General features: G+C 34.7%; 2 protein-coding genes across 2 annotated transcripts; one reads left to right on the top strand and one right to left on the bottom strand.

Moving 5' to 3' along the window:
• Nucleotides 1-8,456: 8,456 nt before the first annotated feature.
• LOC126721444 (L-arabinokinase-like) lies at nt 8,457-19,855 on the bottom strand. Its single transcript, XM_050424476.1, has 12 exons — nt 19,805-19,855; nt 19,206-19,274; nt 18,636-18,735; nt 13,393-13,486; nt 13,271-13,286; nt 13,079-13,192; nt 12,935-12,997; nt 10,693-10,746; nt 10,506-10,608; nt 10,266-10,375; nt 10,048-10,167; nt 8,457-8,583 (listed from the first exon to the last, which is right to left on the bottom strand). The coding sequence occupies exons 1-12, from the start codon at nt 19,853-19,855 to the stop codon at nt 8,557-8,559; spliced, it is 921 nt and encodes a 306-aa protein (XP_050280433.1). The 3' UTR covers nt 8,457-8,556.
• Nucleotides 19,856-19,865: 10 nt separating this feature from the next.
• LOC126721443 (serine/threonine-protein phosphatase 7 long form homolog) lies at nt 19,866-20,694 on the top strand. The gene is made up of 2 exons (XM_050424475.1): nt 19,866-19,874; nt 20,065-20,694. The coding sequence occupies exons 1-2, from the start codon at nt 19,866-19,868 to the stop codon at nt 20,692-20,694; spliced, it is 639 nt and encodes a 212-aa protein (XP_050280432.1).
• The last annotated feature ends 129 nt before the right edge of the window (nt 20,695-20,823 follow it).

Genomic DNA, 20,823 nt, shown 5'->3' with positions numbered 1-20,823 from the left:
TTTTTTCTTCTCATAGCCCTAGACATATATAAGGATTATTTTAAAGGCCGTCAAGCATGCATTGTGTGACCTAATGTAAAAGTGGCCTAGTAAGCTATTGCGTTTTTACGTCAAGGGTTTTGTGACCAAGGAACTTCCTGATCTTCATTGTTGATGAACTGAAGAACTTTGCAGCCAATAATCTTCTTCAAGTTGGTGAGTTAGTCACGTACTGAGATCCGTACATCATTAGTTAGTCACGTACTGGGATTCATGCATTGAACGGAGATTGCCGTTATAATACAAGTCCAATTGGATATTGGGGTAAGAGTTCAACTGTAAGTTGGTATTTCGAGATAGGCTAAAGGGTTTGGTAAGATTTCTCATACTTGTAACTGCTTGTGATTTATAATAGTGGATTCTTGGGAGTAGTGACCTTAAATTCACCTAGTGGGGTTTTGTCTCAGTGGTTTTCCCTATTCGTAAACAAATCACCTGTGTCAAATTTATTTTTTACTGCATTTAGTTTAGTTGGTGATTTGTTTGTGCTACCACATCATTGCATGTAATTTGACTAATTAATTAATTTGAAAATGGGTTAATACATTTTTGCCCTATCACATTTTCTTTTCTTTTTCTTTTTTTGATCTTTTTTTTCTTGTTTTGTTTATGTTATAACATGTCTATTTAGCTTAGATTTTCTTTGCTATATTATTTTAAGTATGTTAGGCTGTTAGTTTTAAGTTTCTCTTCTGTTGTGTTCTGTGTTTCTAGGTTAGGGTTTTAGGGCGTGTATGCCTAAGCATGCTTTCTGCATGCACAGGCATACTCAAAGTATGCATGCATATACAACTAGACCATGCACGCAACCCTATGTATGTGCTCGTATACTAATGCCCAAAAACCCTAATTCGACCTTTTTCTGCTTCTGTTTCTTTATTTCTCTTCTGTAATATGCCTCTGCTATGTTTTGTTTTATGCTTTTAACTGTCTGCTCCCATGTTTATTGCTCTATTTGTTCTTTACATGTTAGATTAGGGTTTCTTTTCAATTCTTTCTTTGATATGTCATGAACATGCATATGATATGACCATGCATTAATGCATATTTGTTATGGTGTAGTAAGGTTGGTGAGATAAGTCATGCATTTATATGCATGTGCATTTGTTTGAGATATGATCTTGATCTTGTTTTGATGAATATTAATGTATATTTGCAATGCTTTGCCTTAGGTATGATAACATGTTTGATTGATCTTGTTTAATCTTAACATGCCTATGTTTTTGCCTTTGAGATGATATATGTTTCATTGTTCTATATGATGTGATGAGATGCATGATAGATGTACCTTAGGGTTTGCGATGAAAATGTCATTTGATTAGATGTATGCTCGTGTGTGTGTGTGAGTCTAGAATGACAATATTGAATATGCCTTTAATAAGATTAAAACATAAGACACGATGAGTGGAAGCCGACCCATGGGTCGGGTGGGGTTAGGTGCCTAACATATTCCCACCCCCATACCTAAACTTTGGACACGTGCTCTAGTAGTAAGATTAGTCCTTCCATGAATGACACTATATATATAGATCTTGACCCCATTTCTTTTCTCCGCCATGGTCCACTTGGCCAAGGTGTACTCCCCTCGTTACACCCACACTATGCAAGAATTTATGCAAAAAATATTGAGATAGTGTAGGATGATTCTATATTAGGATTTTTCCCTTTTTTTTAAGGATTTGGATTCTACCCTTTTTTATTCTCACAAGTTTGTTACTTATTTAATTCTTCAAAAAGGAAGCCTCTTTTGATCTTGACCCTTGGATTCTTTTGGCTGCATGTTTGCATGATTAGCTGACTAGTTCTAATATCCTACAAGAGAAAAATACATATAATGAGTATATTTCGGAGAAATATTTCAAAATCACATATTTATGTGTAATTAAATATAAAATTGATGCAATATTACCTATCAAAACTATGATAATAATGAAAACTTAAGCAATTATCATATGCTTTTTGATAAGAGAAGGAAAGGAGCTCATGCGGGGACAGGGGAGTTTATGCTTCCTCTAAGTGGTTTAAACTCTTAAACCAAGAAGATGTAGGTGTTACAATTTAAAATTTTTGTAGAGACCTTTGTATTTTCAATTTTTCATTTTTTTTCATTTTCATGTAATCTAGTTTGGTGCATGTTAGATAAGTGGAACGCAAATTCTCTATGATTTTTGTGTTCCAATAATCATAACTTGCCATGCGGTTGATTCTTCTTCTTCTTTTTTTCATTTTTAACTTTGTCTATTTTATAAGAAAAGTCAAATGAATATATAACAAATGGTGATTAATAGAGTACAAAAGGAAACACCAAAAGTGGGGTAGAAAATTTGAATTGCCCATATTGTTAAAAAATAATTGATGTCCAAAAAAAAAAAAAAAGGTTGATCTTCGATGGTAAAATCTTAAAAAGCTCATCAAAATCCTTATCCCCCCATTTTAAATTCCACTACAAATAGCTAACCCGTGTTGACAACCACATTGATGTTGAGTAACAATTTTACCAAAACTATGTCTAGCTTGTCACTTTAATTTGTTCCTTAATAAAGCTAAAATTATACTCAAAATTTTTTCTGTAATTAAGGTAAACCTCACAAACCAACCCCTCTTATCCTCTCAATTTGTTAAAAATAAGAACAATAAGGTGGTTTCTAGCCAAACACCTCGCGGTAGAAAATGTCAACATAGCATTTCTCATCTATAAATAGACGTCTAAAAATTGTATAAATCACTTCTTAATCATATCATAAGTCATCATTCACTGAACCCCAACAATAGAGAAAGCCTAATAGTTATTATATCTAACAAAAACCATGGTTTTTAAGGACTACAGCTTTCTCTCTTATGTCTTTTTAGCGACAGCTGTCATCCTTCTCACCGGCCACGCTCATGGCGCTGGCCTATGCGACAATTCTCCTAGTAAACAAGTTTGTCATTCAATTGTCTATAACCGGATTGACCCTCGTGAAGCCTCGGTTGCAGCCGTTCACAAATTGGTTAACCAGACCAAAGTTGCCAAGGTGGTGGCTCAAAGCCAAACCAACTCCACTGAAATTACTAATTGCATAACACTATTTAACGGTGCCATTTTGAACACCAGAGATGTCTTGGCAAAACTCGACGCCGGTAACAACACTGAGGCATATTTATTCTTCAATCTTGCTGAATACAAGTACCGGGGATGCGATGAGTATTTTAGTCTTGCTGGCAAGACCAATCCCATTGCCAAATCTACTAAGCTCCTAATTGACATGGCTGCAGTTGGTAAATATCTAACAACTTTAATTAAATGAAAAAGATCTTGTGAGTTGTATATGATTAAATAAAAGTGGTCTGAAGAAATTTTTATACAAAAGTTTTTGGCTTTTGTTTTTTTTTTAATAAAAATTTATGGGGGAGGCCCTGTTTGTTGTATTTGTGTCTTGTAGAGTTGTAGAGCTCTTTCTTGTGCCATTGTGATATGAGAAAATCTATTATTCTTAAACTTTTTTTAATAAATATCTTGACATTTATCCATAGAGAATAATATAGTACTAGATTGGATTAGCTTTTCAAAAGGTTTTTCGCTACTCTTTTCAAGTTTGGCACACTTCCAGTTCTTTTTTAAAAGGAATATCACTTGTCACTATTAAATAAAAGATAAAGATTAAGACCCACTACCACTTGCCACTATTTTCATCATAATTCCTTTCCATTACTGTATAATAAAACAAGCACTTACCTCTTTACTAATAAACTTTTCTAGGATAAGAACAACTAATATGAGAGAGAGAGAGAGATGCAGAGAACAACAAATGATGTTGTAATTAAAATAATGCAAACCTAGTGTAGATTTTTCACAAGTAGTAATATCTTGGTGAGTCCGAGGTTGATCCACAAGTAATAATAGACACTAATGTAAAAACTAAGAACATTTATTATTAAGTGGTAAATTAAAATTTTTTTTTTCACCCACAGATGGAGCAAGATAATATTGAAACTACAATTGATAATAGCAAAATAAATCTATGAGAAATTAATGGAGGGAAAACACTAGGGATTCAAGGATCCACCTAATATTTTATGACATGAACTTGGATTATTTTTAACTCAATTAGGGAAGAGAGTCAACTCGCCTTATCGAAAGATAAAACAATAAAATACTCAAACAAAGTATACAGTAGATTGAATATGAGTGATTGAGCAAATCAATCAATTGGCATGTTACAGGGGAGAATAGGCATTCAATATATTCTCAAATCATAATGAATCTAGGAGTTCAGGCATTCGATATAAATAAAAATCATATTAAGTCTTAAAAACTTATCAACATGCAATGATTCCAAATAGTAAATCAATCTCAAAATTCAATCATCAATCCATAGAAAGCACGAATTAGAAGTTCGGCTTGGATGTTGTCAAGGGGGGTTATGGCTGCTTATATTGCTGGCAACTTGGGCAGTTTTAAGTCGCGGGCTGATTTACTTATGGATTCCAATAGCTAAGATTGGGGTGATCCCTCCATCCTGGGTTATACATGCTTGAAAAGGGATCATGAATGTTCAATTAGCGCATAAAACACCTTGAACGTTTAGACCCTCAATTTAAATATTACCAATTCAAGCTTAATATCAAACAATTAATGTACGAAATATGAACATAAGCTTAATACAGAATTGATAAACAATCTAAACAAAATAAAATCACATCCACAACAGAAATTAAATGGCAAAGATTAAGGGAAGAGAGATGTAAACACAAGGATAATACAATGATGTGTTATTGAAGAGGAAACCGAAGCCCTCGGCGTAAAACCTCTCCGCCACCCTCTAAGTAGTAAATAATCCACTAAAGAATGTAGTTGGGATATATGAACAGCAGAAGACCCTCCAAGACTAATCTACCCAGTACACCTAAGCCCTCCAAGCTCCTACTCCAACGAGGTTACGTTGAACCTATTTCTTCTTTAGCTTACCGGATTCTACTATAAACCATAGCATCAACCAATATGAAATTGGTCCCTTCTTAACTGCTTCCCAAAGCACCAAACAGCCTTCTCACAAATATGGGTATGGTGAGAAAAGGTTTTGGTAATATACCTCTCAAGGATGTAACAATGGAGAAGGTGAGAGTACAGGAATTTGAAGAGTCTCTATGTGAAGATTGGGGATGAGTCAATCTTATTTTTCTCTAGGGTTTCTCTCTCAAAATTATCTCTTGAAGCTCTCTACATTTCATGGGTATAACGGGTATATATATTAGGGTGAGAGTGGAATATGTAGAGTCAGTTTTTCAAAATAGAGCTGGCTAGCGGCTTGGTTGCGAGGTAACTGAATGGTCAGTCTATACTTTTTGTCATGTAGTGCTCCAGCTAGTATGACACTTCAACTTCTAACATGCTTGGCACGTGTGAAACTTCTGGCGGCTTGCAAGCCGCGAGCCACCCGCGAGATCCAATCGTGAGTCCCTGCTACTTTGCACAATTTTAAGCATTTCTTCACACTCTCTCACACACTACTCTTACATGATTCCCACCTAAATACAGGTTTACTAATTGCTAAAATATAAGCAAATTTGGTATGGAATAAAGCCAACAAGATGGTTGATAAAATTCAACCTTACAATCTCCCTTTTTGGCTATTCCATGACAAAACCTTAAAACAAACTCTAGACTTAACATATGAGTTGGGAACAGTTGAACAAAACTCACTCACACCTAACTCTAGAATCTGTGAAACTCTTGAATCATATGAACAAGATTCTCCTAAAACACAACAACACAATATGATCATTGTATGTAGGAAAAACTTGTAATGCATATGAAGCAAGCACAACGCGATCAAGCAAAATGGAATTAAGTAATAAACCATGGCTTGACCATACAAGCAAATAGTGACCACAATGCTCATTCACACTTGGAATGAACATCCGGACATACAAGCTAACAAGCTCAATGCAAATTACTTGCATGTCCAACACTCAACCAATGCACAATACGGAAAGTATATGTATCTAGGAATAAGATCCTACTAGGGCACAAGAGTGAGAGTACTTAAAGGAAGTGCATAACATTTAGCTAGAAGTACTAGGCAACAAAGCATAAAGGCTGCATAAGCATGGTACAAACCATAAAAGCCTACAAAACACAAGGAAACAAACAGATTTGGCGCCGCTCACTAAATTCTGTGGTTAATAAAATTTGTAAATCGGTGGTTCCTGTTTGGAGAAGAATCAACAGAATAGCTAATAGCATAAAAACATATCCAAGTAAAGTATAAAGGAAAAACTGATATGCTGCCTTGATCTTTCTTTGTCTCGAACCCCATACCCCTATAATAATGGTAGAGTAAGGGGTGGCCCCAAAGCGGAATTGACCAGTGGTGGTTGGTCGAAGCTCCAGTAGGTAGCCACCCCTAAAAGCTTACAAAAGCAACATGGGTACAAACATTAAACATAGGCAGCTCCTGCTCTTTAACATCAATACTCCCCCTTTGATAAGTCATAGGAGCTGTGATGAACTTGGAACATATATACCTGTAACCTGAAACACTTACACAAAACACATTAGACCCTCAAGGTAAAGCAAGTAATAAAAGGACAAGTATAATGTAACAAGTAAATTGCGATCAAGTAAACATGATGTGAAATATATGAGCAACTTGATCATACACCAAAACAGTCATATAGAAATGACTACAATGATCACATAGCAAAGCAATTGATCATCCGAACATGCATTCAATGAAGCACAATAGTATAAGGAAGTATGCATGTCCAATACACAAACACGATACAATACAAGAAAACAAACATAAAGAGAAACAAACAAAACAAAATTTTCTTATTAAGTCAATGTCTTCTCCCCTTTGGTATATGCATCTCTTCTATGGAATATCTCTCCTCCTACAAATGTGCATGAGAAATAGAATTTCTCCCTCTAAGGATGTGCACAAGAGTCATATAGAAATGACAAAAATACTCCGGTATACTCTCCCCCTTTTTGTCAGGAATAGACAAAAGGTCAAGGAGAAAAGAAGGCAAGAGAGGAAGGTATGAACAATGATAATGATGCATGAGGGGTGCAAGATGAATGAGAAAATGAAGCTCAAACCTAAGACAAAGTAAAATGATACAAAGCATAAGGTAAACATGATATGCTAGGATGAAGAAACAAGATATAGACCAATGCATAACAAGGGTAGCAAAGGTGTGTGCAAGAGGTGGCTATGTGCAATGCATGAACAATGCATGGAAAATGCACATGTGGGGCAAGGTGTGTTAAATACACAACCAATGAACCGAACATGATCCTAGTGAGGAAACATGAGAAACCCCAATGTTTGGTACTCATCGGAGTCCAAACAAGTGAAAAAATTCCTAAAAGGCATTTTATCAAACACCTAACGTACACACTATGAACAACAAAGTAAAACAATGCATGAACATCATGAAATCCACCATTAATACAAGTTCTTTATGCCACAAGGGGCCAACATCAAATGCAAATCAACAAAAGAAACCAATCCCATGAAAAAAAATAATTTGACAAAAATTAAGTTTTCCCAAACCCTATGATGAAAATCCCAACCAAGAGCACAAAACTCTCCAAAACATAATCTAAGGATCAAAAATTAATGAAAAGAGTTTATAATTACCTTAGAGATGTTAATGGAATGAAAAACCATTCAAATTGATTGGGTTTTGATGTAAAAATATTGAAAAAGGGGTTTAAAAGAGGACGGGAGAGGTTTAAAACAGATTTTCCACAAAAAAGCTTTTTAAAAAGTTGATTCTGGGCTTTTCACGACTGGCGAGTCGCGAGTGAGTCGCCAAGACATTCTGTGTAAACTTGCGGCTTGGACTCGCGACTTGCAAGTTGCCAAAACGAGTAGCCAAAACTCGCAGCTTGCTCGCTACTCGCGCAAGTAGCCAGAATGAGTAGCCAAAAATTCTGATACTTGTTCCTGCTGAATATTCTCTTCTTATCCTTTTACATTATGTTGATTTTTTTTTTCTTCCCATTTCTGAAATTCTAAGTTTGTCAATGGTATTACTAGCTTTGAATGCATGGTCATGCCCATTAGTTGGGTTAAGTTAGATTGGTTGACTATTAGTGTGGGTGTACACTCTGCTACCATTCACTCTTTCATCTAGAAAACCAAGAAAAATACTCTGAGATGAAACTAATGCTAAAAATATGAAATTTAGGCTAAAAGGATCATAGTTATGTTCCAAATATTCCAATACGTAAAAAATTAAATGCAGCCAGGCAACCCTTAATAGAAGAATGATGAACCAGCATTATTACCAGAATGTTATTACTTATTATCTAAGAAGAAGAAAAAATCATAACCAGAAAAGGTTGAGATATATAATAAAATAATGTAACAGCTAAGCACTTTAAAGAAGCATATAAAAATGGATATAAAAAAATTAAAAATAAAACTAGACAAGGATTTGATCTTCCTACCTTAGATTGAGAAGTTAAGGCCTCATCATATTGTTTTAAGAGTTCGGGTGGAGCAATGTTGTCAATCTCAGCTCCTAGTACTGCAATGGGAACCTTAACACCTGAAATCAATCACCAAATACCAGTTAACTATGACACAAAATTGTTAATTTTTTTTCTATTTTCTAGTAAGAGTACAAGTACAAGTACAAGGAAGAAATTAAAGCCCATGAGTCTTATTTTATTTTTTGACTCCTTTTCCTATTTGGTTTAGGAGTTATTAAATCCTTTTTGTTTATTATTATTAATCCTAGACATTATAGGAAGGTTAATTCTTTGTTATATAACACTCACTGTAGCACACACACCTTTGAAATCATGTTTTGAAAACACAATTTCAGTTATAATTGTGAATGGTGAAATAAAGTTTTAAAAACACAATTTCACAATTTTAACTGAAAATAGGATTTCAGATGGCATGGCATTGTGTGTCCCGTACATAGTGTATAACTATCACCACTCTTCTAGGAATAGGTTTTTTGGAGTCCTAGTCCTTCTAGGAAAGGATTAACAATAGCCTATATAAAGGCTTTATTTTAGTCAATAATACTCATAGTGAGATTGATTATGGTAAAATTCCAGCAGCTTATTTTAAGATTTATGGGAGTGATTGCCTTCTCCTACTCTAAGTGTGATTGCTTAGGAAAGCCTAGGTATGATTGACTAGTATTTTATTTATCTTATTTCTTCTTCTATTCCCTGTTTCAGCCCCAAACAGCCATCAAGATATAATCTTTTCTAATCTAAAACCCACCCTCAAACATCAATCCTTATTCAGAAACCCTTTAAGAACTCGACAAGAAATCTATTGCAGTGCTGAATTCTTAAAGATCCTAAATCATTCAGTTTCTAAACTCAATGTTTGTAACTATTTAACTTTTCAAAATTACGCATCTTCATGTATTTCCAAAATAGATAGATTTCTTGTCTAATTTAATTGGGAAAAGCATATTTCATATGCCATTCAGATAACAAATCACCTAGAGACTTTGGCGGGAAAGAACTGCTAGAAATTTTGAGGAATATGAACTGACTATTCCAAACCTGAAATTGGTTCCTCATAACCTTGTTTGAATGGATGAAAGCACAAGAATCTTTTCTTTCTTCAACTTATTAAAAATTATGGATCATTGTAATTTTAGCTAGTTGTGATGTATATCTAGCATACGTCATGTGTACTTGGTGCATTCTATTTCTCTTAATAAACCTTATTATATATCCCAAAACAAAAAAAAACAAAAAAAAAAAAATCTTCCTAAATCAGTTTCTGATCGTATGCCAATGGGTTGTGGCCTGGATTCCACCCTTGGTGATAACGTAAGGTAATGGGTTTGATCCCGCTTGGGTGCATGAGTTGCTATACTTAGAAGAAAAAAGGGAAAAAATAAATTTCTTGATTGCACAAACTTAAATCCTCAAAAGTTTTAGTGTGAGATCATCAAGGTGAAAACTTTTGATGCCAACTATTCTTGATAAAAGCCATAAATCGTAAAAGGTACAAAATTGGATTAAAAAAACTTGAATACCTCACCACCATTGGTACCTCCCTCATAGCATGGTTTCAAGTTAACAGCACGTTCAAGGTAGGGTATCCAACATCCACTGAGCATATCTCTTCTGGCCATCTCCACACCACCTTGGTAATACTGTTTACACAAAACATATAGAGGTAACTTCCCAACTGATTACTAGATGTAACGTGAAAAGAACATGAATAGCAAATTTGATAAGCATCCAATTGTACCTCAAGCATTTCTCTCAAATATGGTTCTTCATTAAAATAATCTCGGCGTATGAAGATAAATGGCAACTTGTATGCCATGGCTTCACTGACTGTGCCATATCCAATCTTTCCTGGAGTAGGAAAAAAAAAAAAAAAAAAAAAGGCACAGGTACCAAAAGTAAGTTCAGTACTAACAACTGTAGACAAAATCTCAATCATTTGACCAAGCAACAGCTCTAAACAAATTAAAAGTTATTATACCGAGCATGCAATCTGAAGCTGCTATTAGGTCAGGCGTATAAACATCTTTTGCAAGCTTTATGAAATTAGGGGGAAGCTCCTGATTGTCTGAAGCCCCACAAACCTAAATCAGAATGCAATAGGAAAATATTATCAAAATGAAAAGAAGAAATAACTATGATCGATGTATATGCCCAACAAAACTTACCAGGCACAACCAACCAGCAGGTAAGTACTCTTCCTTCAACTTCCAACCAGCTGGCTGGAGTGATGGACAACAGCACATAACAGTCAGAATTTGTCTTAATGCCTAAAGCAAAATAAACATATCACAATACCTAAGGACAAAAACATTGGTTTTTAAAATAAGCAAGTTACATCAAAAAGAGGGTCTCTTAACAGATAGCATCCTAAGCATCTAGTATAAAAATAAAGTTCAACATAAAGTTTGTAATAGAACATTCAAGCTAGTAAAAGTAGATTACAGAAGAAAAAAAAAAAAAAAAAAGAGATTAATGATCTGTGAATTGATATGGGAAATTGCTTCTCAATGTCTCCCTTTTCTTTTAGGTTGGATGAAGTTGCTCAAACTAATTAGCATTTTTCACAGATTGGCAAATACATGAAGGCACCATCACATCAAGGAAGTGAAATGCAATAGTAATCGATTGAGTAGGGAGGATGAAGTGGGTGTGACAATTGTATGTTTATGTAATATAATAAAAATACACGTCCATAATATTACTAATTAATTTTTTACAATTATTTACAGAGGAAAATTTTTTTAAAGATAAAATGATCAAGAAAGGCTAGTGGAATTTGGACAAAGATGTTGATAAGATGTGGAATGATTGTATCAAAAGAGTGGCTAAAGATGTACTTGGTGAATCTAAAAGATGTAGGCAATTGACTAAAAAGGCTTGGTGGTCGAATAAGGAGGTTCAAATAGCAATTAGATTAAAGAGAGAGAGAGAGAGCTATAGAAGCTCACCTTGATGTAGAGACAATGCTGTTTATGGAAATTATAAAGTGGTGAACAAGATCTAATCTTATCATGCTTTTCATTCTACGACAGTCTGGAAAGTCTAGATTGCTCTTTCGATATATGAAGAATTAAATGACAGTTGGCAATGAGGGAGGGTACGAAATTGGCTTTTTGCAAGGGGCCCATTCCAAAAGTGTAATAAATTTTCATGCCATTCACCCTAAAACTAACCTTAGAGTCTTAAACTTAAGGTCCCATTTAACCAATCCCCCACAACAACAACACCACACACCCCACACCCCCCCCCCCCCCCCCCCCACCCCCAAACACCCACTCCCAACCCCAAAAGGAAAAGATCCCAACTTATCTTGTTGGCCACTAAAAGCATAATGAGAAGCCAAGGAGGTAACACTACCCCAAATAGGTTAGGACACGCACCAGCCCATTGAGTCCCTCATATCTAGCCACCAACTCAAAATGCTTGGGAATTTCCAATGAGCTAATGCTTACCAAGCTAGAAGAAGGGCACCAATTTGGTCAATTGGCCACTCATAGCACAATGGCAACAATGACTTTGTTAGATTTATGGTTAAGTGATTAAACTCACAATTTCTTAATAGCTTAAACTTTTGGGACAATCGAAAATTTAACATGGTATCAAAGCAGGAGTTCCTGAGTTCAATCTCTGTCTTCACTCTATCTCCCATTTAAAAATGTTAAATTCCCACTTGTTCGGCCCCCACTTAATAAGGGGAAGTTTAGGCCCACAAGTGAGGGGGAGTGTTAGATTTATGGTTAAGTGATTAAACTCACCATTTCTTAATAGCTTAAACTTTTGGGAAAATCGGAAATTTAACAGACTTAAAAGAGAAGAATAGAGAACAGCTTGCAACATTCTTTCTCAAGAAACTGTTATCTCTATGTCTAATAAAATTTCATGCAAGTTGCACTTGTCTGTGATGATATGATGACCAACTTTAGAACATTGTAAGGTATTAGCATTTTGAGAACAATTGTTCTCTCTCCCCATTTGGGCAGTCCTCATATTCAAACAAGCTATTGAATCCAAGAATTAGGATGTAATTAATCTTCTATGTTTCATTACTTTATGATATTTGTTTACCAACAAAATAAGTTATTCTCTTCTAAGAATTTGGAGAAGGGATTCATTCTAATACATATATTATTTTTCAAAAGGCTAAAGAAAAACAAATATCAAGAAAAGGAAAACAAGAAAAATCTTATAACCAATTACCAAATAAACACCAGAATTTCTACCCAGAGAATCAATTTTGAAAACTTGGAAGAAAGTAACTTGGAAATTCTCCAAACCATTTAAATTCAAGGTACTTTCTCCAATCTTGGTCATTGTAAGATGTTGAGGGATTCAAAATTTTTGGAATGTAAGCAAGAAAAATTGAAAGAAATATACCAATATATCATGACAGCCTAAATTATACCTCACCTGCCCACCAAAATTAAAAATTACTAACTCCACATCATCCGGAACTCCAAGATCTTTCCTCACCTGCATTGCAAGGAAATGTTTGATAGCAAGTATAATACATTAATTCATAAACATTGAATTTTTGAGAGTTCTAAATCACACCTCTTCTCTAGATTTGTGTAATCTCCTCACGACAAGGGGTACATCAATAACACCACAAAATGCAAGCACTAAAAAATGAAAAGGAATATTCAAATACCAACTAGAATAAATACCCTACAACTTATTCATTGCCAAAAGAGCAAAGGCAGATATGTATAGAGCCACAGACAAACACAAAGACAGAAATACAACCTGAAGATCATAATCCCTATAATCAGATTAGCAAACAAGAGTAAAGAAAAAAAAATTACTTAAATATTAACTTTAAAGAAAACAACCACAAATGTGCTTCAACAAACATACTTGGGTTGTACCCAGGTAGACGGATTACAAACTTTCTATGGGAATAATCTTCAGCAATCTGCATAAGACCATTTAGGTTTGGCATAGCAATATCAGTTATTTCATCTGCAATATTGAATTAAGAGAAGAAAAAAGTGCAAGTATAAGATTGAGGGCATGCATACACACATTGACCTATATATGAGTTAGGTTCAAGTTACACCACTTAATGACCCTACATGAGATTGATGCTTTGTCAATCCACCATGAGATCACATGTTTTATCCATGCTTATCATGCATGCCACATTTTACACCAATTAGATCTAATGACTATCCAACCTGTAAATTCGTGTATTCAATTTATTATAAAAATAAATAAATAAATAACAGTAGGTGGTGTAATTATCTTAATATAGATGAGATGGTTCTTAATCTCCAATCGTCATATATTGACAAGTATTATGGGTTTAGGGAAGACATAATCCTACAATGGGTTTGACAAAATGTGGAGCTGATAAAAAAGAGTAGGTGGTAAACATTAACCAAAAGTTATATTAGGTATAACTTCAACCTATGTGTGTACATTTATACTCAAATAATTAGCACACAGCCACATTTGGTGAATCAAATTAGCGAGAAAAACACAATATAGAATACAGTAGAAAAAGTTACCCACTAGGGAAATCAACTAGTTTCAGAGAATGAACATAAAGACAATGATAAATAAAATTCCCATATAATTGCCTCAATGTCAATGTTAATACAAATGCATGAGTCAAATTAAGGATTACATGAGTCCTTTTTACTTAAGTTGACATAGTCTGATTACTACCCCTTCAATTTGCAATATGTTTGGAAATGTGCTGTTATTGAATTATTGGAGAAATTAAGTGTTAGGTGTAAAAATAATAATAATAATAATAATAAATAAAATTCCAAAGAACTTAGTTTTACTATACTTAATCATATATGAAAATGCATATTACAATACAATCACATGGGTGACAAAAGTAGACTTAATGTGATGTAATGGTACCAAAATCAAATAAGGAAGCTTATCTAAGTCTACAAAAAAATTCACTCAAAGAATAGAGGTCTTTGCTACCCAAAATTTGTGATTTCACCATATCAAAGTTGGAAGGCAAGTCAAGAGAAATAGGGCAACATTCATATAGGTCTCTCTGTTTTTGCATTGTGCAAACATTAGAGGAGATGGGCAGGTAAAGTTTAGTTCTTCATATATACAATTAAATTTTGCATAATAATCTTCTAAAGGGAAAATATTTAGACCAAGGGAGAAATAATTTTGATGGAGATCATAAATATGTCTAAGATTATTGTAAGCCTGTTCCCACTCAAGTTTGGTAGTTGGCCAAGAAAAACCATACCACAATTTAACTTAGACTCCGTATAGTTCCAGAAGAACTCCTAATCTATGCATCTTCTACTCCCTAATCATCACATTTAGGATCCATAGAAGGGAATATCATCAATAAGAAAGTGAAATTTTTTTCTTCTAATCTCAACAGTTTGAGCCATTGAGCATAATTACTCCCACTAAGGTGAATGGAGGTAATAGAGAGCATATTAGGAGACAACATATAATTAGGATGGATATTATCTATTGACCCCATAGTAACTCTTGTCAAATCAAACATATAAATGAAATTAAAAAAGTGTAGGCACTCTAATCAACTACAAAAAAACTTGACCTACCAGAACAATAAACTAAAAGAGGGCATGCTAATTGACAAAAATAATAGTAAATAAACTTTTCAATTTTACATTGGCAGATTTTGGGACCCACGTGAACTGTACCACCAATCCAATACTAGGAACAATGTTTTTTTTTTTTTTTTTTTTTTTTTTTTTTTTAATAATAGGTAATACAAATTTTTTTGAAAAAATGAACATCATGTTCATGATGATGAACACTTTGGACATGAAGAAAATACAAAAAGCACAACAGCTAACAAATTGCAGAAGGTAGTAATTGAAATACATTGTGCACTACTGGAATCAATTTTGTGAACAGGATTTTATTTATTATTATTATTTTTTTTTCTTTGGTAGTGATTGGAGTAAATATTTATATGATGACAGGCATAGATTACGTTAATTGGAGAGAAGCTGGATGCTACGCTTGCAAAGAACTTGAATAGCCTCCCATTGGCCGTCGAAGATTGACTTTGAGAGAACTACCGAGTTAAAGCTTAGCAATATCATGTGCGTATAACATTTGTGTGGCCTTTTAAGCAAGGTAATTTTTCATTCTTGTTTAGCTGCATTTAAGCAAATTTTGTAGTTGATGTTTCAATTGATTACTTTAAGAAAGGGGGCTGTGTTTTTTCTATATACTTTTAAGTTACTTATAAAAAAAAAAAAATATTTAGCCACTTATATATATTTGACTCCCTCCTTTCCCTTGCTTCCGCCTCCATCTCTAGATGTACCCATAGCAACCTAGCTAGCATGGAACATTAGTGGCAAATACCCAAGCTGTTGGTCAAATCATTAGAACTCTTCTAAATATGTGAAATTCTCCACACACACAAAAATACCCATAGTTGTTGAAATTTTTAAGTATGCTTTCTATTCTTGGCTTATTGAATGGGTTATCTTCACTACTAGTGTAGCAGATATAAATAGATTCTTACCAAAGTAGGGAAAAAAAAGACTCTTTAGTATCTTCCAAATTAAGTTAATTGTGGCCTCATTTCGGTTGTTTGCCATCACAAGCTGTACTTGTACTCCACCTATCCAGTAGTTAAAAGCATTCTTGTAACGCGGCTATAGGTTAAGCTTAAGCTGCGTTTTGAATGCAGCTATAGACTGTTATTCAGCTGCTTCACACAACCTATAGCTGCGGTTTCAAAAAACGCGGCTATAGGCTTTGAGCTGTGGACTTTAGGCCACGTTTATAGGCTTTGAGCTGCGGCTATAGGCTTTGAGCTGCGGACTTTAGACCCCAAATACGAGCTCACTGAAATAAAGTACCAAAAAGAAGTTGTTTTAAAAGATTTAAGTATCTCTCATTATCTTCAAAGATACAGTCATTTTGTTCCTGCCAAACTAACCAGAATAGACAACCTAGTATCATATTCCAGATAGTTAATTGATGCTTACCAAACCAATTCTCCCAAACAACCAAAAAAACAAGAGAATTAACTGTCTTTAGCATTACCCAAAGGACTCTAAGCACATGAAAAACTTCACACCACAAAGCATAAGCCAACTTATAGTGAAGTAAGAGATGGTCCATAGATTCCCCATCACACCAACACATGCAATACCAATTAACAAGGGATTGACCTCTCGTAACAAGATTATCAATGGTAAGTATCACATCCTTGGCAGCTATCCAATGTTATCAGGAAAGCAGAAAAGGAGAAACACTCAACAATTCTACACAGGCAAATTTCAGCCTTGGGTAAAACTCTATCACCAGTCTAACACTAGGAACGGTTATTAGCGTAGAACATATCCCAAAGACTGGCCAAGTAATATATTCTCACTTCAAAATTAATATTTCTTCCCTTGACGAACCATGACAATCACATTCCCTAGACACTAGTCATAGATAGTCAAGTGCCAAACTCCCACTCCCTTTGATTGGCTAGGGAACTATATGACCTCCCAATAAACAAGTGCCACTTAAAATCATCTAAGAAGCTACCCAAAAGGAAGTCTTTGTGTTTTATTTTATATGTACAAAAAGACATAGGCATAGTAAAGATAGACATAAAGTTGGTGAACTCGATTGAGAACTCTTACTTCAGTTACAAACTGAATGCTTGGTGCCTTTTGTTTTATTAGTTAGCATGCTAAAATGGGTGTCTAGTTTCCCCTTCAACCAACTTCAAAAAAAAATTTGTTGCATTGTTAAAGGAAATATATAATTTAATGAAAAACACGAAGGTGGGAAGCAAGATAACAAAATATCTGCAATCCAAAGATCTTCTGATTCATCTAGAAAAATCCCTTGTCTATAATATATTGTTCTTAATACCACTTAAATGGAAATTACTTGTGCTTTGAACAACTCAGATGCATATTACTTTCAGATGCAAAAAATATTGAAGGTTACCTGCTGAAGGACTGATCGATAGTGAGATCCAGCCATCGTCACATATTCCGCATAGATAAAATCCCAACTGCCCAGGTTTCAAAAGGAGTAAAAAAAGGTGGAAATTGGGGTTTAAGACATACTGCAAGAATTCTATAGACTTAATAAATCAAAATTGTTAGAGATATATATTAAACATATATTAGCCCAATGTAATAGGCCCAAGCCCAGTCCTGCTTGTACTAGTAGTCTAGGGTTTAGTCGCCTATATATACTCATGTTAGGGTTCATTGTAACACAGGAGATTATTGTACTACACTCTCATACAATAAAGATGTAGCCCTTAAGGGATTCCTCCGTGGATGTAGGCCGTAAGGCTGAACCACGTAACCCTCGTGTTCTTAGTGTTCCTCTTCTATGCTTCCTCTTCCGCATCTACTCTAGCATACACAACATGATATATCACATCACGTTGCTAATATTAATATTTAACAAAAATTAAGAGAGAAGAAGAGCTCCAAATGTAAGAATCTATAAACAGAGCCTTGGTCAAACAACATTAACCTATAGTCTTTGATAAATAATATCAGGGTTTTGTAAAATGTCCTTCATTTGAGAAAGTATGCATCCAAAGCTACAACTTTCATATCACTTTTCTTGACAAGTCCATTATTGTTTTATGGTTTAAACATGTATGTTCAATCAGTTTCCTCCCAAGAAAGTAGGAACATTATCATATAATTAACACCTTATATCTAATTCTCAAAACAAATGAGAAATCTCTAGGGTCCACAAAAACCTGATTACACAAAATATGTAACATTATTTGATAAAGGATAATTTTGTACTTCAAAATATTAGGGGAAAATTTTTGAACAAAAAAATCTTGGCCATAATACTGGGAAATACAGATATTATCGCATAAGAACAATGTTGAAATTGTTATAAAATTTCAATGCAATTACCAAATACACTATTATAACGTAATTTTTGGTGAAATATTGCCTAGATGTATCACCAATATTTAACTAATACCAACATGCCACAATACAACACCAGTATTTAAATTCTAAAACATTGGGTCAGATTTCAAAGCTGCATTTGAAGATTACAAGCATCTTCTATGTAAGTCTTGAATTTTGTTTTTGTAGCAAAGATCATATAAATAGAAGAATTTACAGCTTCAGATTAGAAGTTTCAGTCATACGAACAACAGTGCAAGCAAGTTCCCTGAAGTTGGTGACGCAAACAGAACAAATTCCAGCATCTGCAACTGCTCGGCATGCAATAGGGACAACATCTGAAATCTACTTTATAAAAATGTTAGCATGACTGAAGGCCATTCATAATGATGGAAAGATCAAGAAAATATTTGTATAGACACAACCCAAAAAAAAAAAAGATATGATCTCATTTTGATTCCTTATCTCACTTTTCAGAAAATCCAACCTCATAAATAAAAATCCAAAAAAGAAACAGTAAGTCAGCCTTGATAGAGTTCAGCCACTGAACTTCGGTTGCTAAAACTGATGCCTGGGGTAGTACTGACATTTGGGAATACTTGATCACATTAAATGAGCCAATAAAAAAGGTCAACCAACAAAAGAAAAGTTATGGTAACATAGCCAGCAAATCAAGTGATAAAAAATTTAATATAAAAGGAAACAATACCAATGCCAAGTATGGACATGGGAATGATCACTGATGTTCCATTAACATGAAATCAACAGTAATTTTAAGAGAAAAGTTTAGCAATTGCTAACTAACTCTGTAATACCTTTTCCAAGGAGGCAATAGGATCAACTATCAAAGCATCTGCTTGAACTGCTCCACAGTCTAACACAACCTGCTATCACTGAAAATGCCTTATTATTACTATTGCAAGAACACAATTCAGACACAATTTCACACAGCTAACATAACATAAATTGCCTACTCATTTAAAGGTTATAATGATTATGGTTAAATCCATTCATATAATTCTTTTAGGGCTACAATTATATTAAAGATAATAGTCTAAACTAAGAGATAAGAATTTTTCTCTTATTTTTCTTAAATAGAGAGTACTCACTTGTTTCTTGTGGAAGTCGCAGCATTAAATAATTTAGAACTCTTTTCACTACTAACTAAGAGTATGTTTCAATGTTGTGTACATGAACTCGATTTCTATGCATACATGAACAAAGCAATCCTAGGTTCATAAGAGTTATTTTTGTTTCAAGCAATGGGACCTGTGATAATTTTATTGTTGCTTGGCAAGAAGTTGTTCAGGTTGTGGTTGTTGCAGTAATTTTTCTTGTTATTATTGAGAATGCTAGCCTTTGCATCTAGTTTCTTTTACTTTCCCCTATTTAGGTTGTTTATTTTCCATCTAACTTTTCCTGGTTCAGAGGCAGCAATAGGCTGTTCGCATGGGAAGCCTTTCATTACTAGACAAATGTATCAAGTGCATTGCATCCTTTTATTTTTCTCCCGTTGTTGGTTTTTTTTTTTTTTTTTTTTTTCCTTTTTCGAGATGATATTTTAATTTCCCTTGATAACCGCTTTATTTTGGTTTTTTGGGATCAATAACTACAATCATATATACAAAGGTTATGACATATTGCATCTCATCACCATAGTTCTATCATGTGCAGGATCCGGGGCCACTGAAATGCCGCAGTCGTAATGACGAGTTTCAAAAACGACGCCGGATAGTGGTGGATGATCGTATCGTCGACATTGTCAAGAGAGTTGGATTAGAGGGGCTGTATAGGACCCCATGTAGAGAGATTGATCATAACTTGATAACGGCCTTCGTTGAGCGATGGCGGCCTGAAACCCACACCTTCCACCTGCCACATGGTGAGACAACGATCACATTACAAGATGTGGAAGTTCTTTTGGGGATTCCAATCGATGGTGAGGCAATTGTTGGAACAACTGACTTGACATGGGCTGCTGAATGTCAAAGTATGCTTGGAATTGCTACTAATGGTACTCTGCTTAAAGGACAAAGGATCCAAATTAAGAAGCTACTAGAAAAAATTGACGAAGGGTTGCCCAATGGTGTAGCAAAGGTGGTTGTGCATCAATATGAACGGTATTATATTCTAGCACTCCTGGCAAACACAATTTTCGCCGACAAGTTTGGTGATAGGGTGCATACGATGTGGTTGCAGATGTTGAGGGACCTTCGCAATCCACCTCAGTACAGTTGGGAGAGCACTTGCCTTGCATGGTTGTACAGAGAGTTATGCAGGGCAACCGACAGAGGTGCCAGTTAGATTGGTGGGACCTTATTGCTGGTTCAGTATTGGGCATGGGTCAGATTCCCTTTTTTGTGCCCAAGGATGGACCTCCCACCAGATGGTGCATATGGCCCACCATTTGCACCTTCTCCACTGTCCATTAAG

The sequence above is a fragment of the Quercus robur genome, chromosome 4 (assembly GCF_932294415.1).
Source record: "Quercus robur chromosome 4, dhQueRobu3.1, whole genome shotgun sequence".
Classification (NCBI taxonomy): domain Eukaryota; kingdom Viridiplantae; phylum Streptophyta; class Magnoliopsida; order Fagales; family Fagaceae; genus Quercus; species Quercus robur.
Note: the sequence above shows the minus strand (reverse complement) of the source record. Positions and strands in the feature narration are given on the sequence as shown.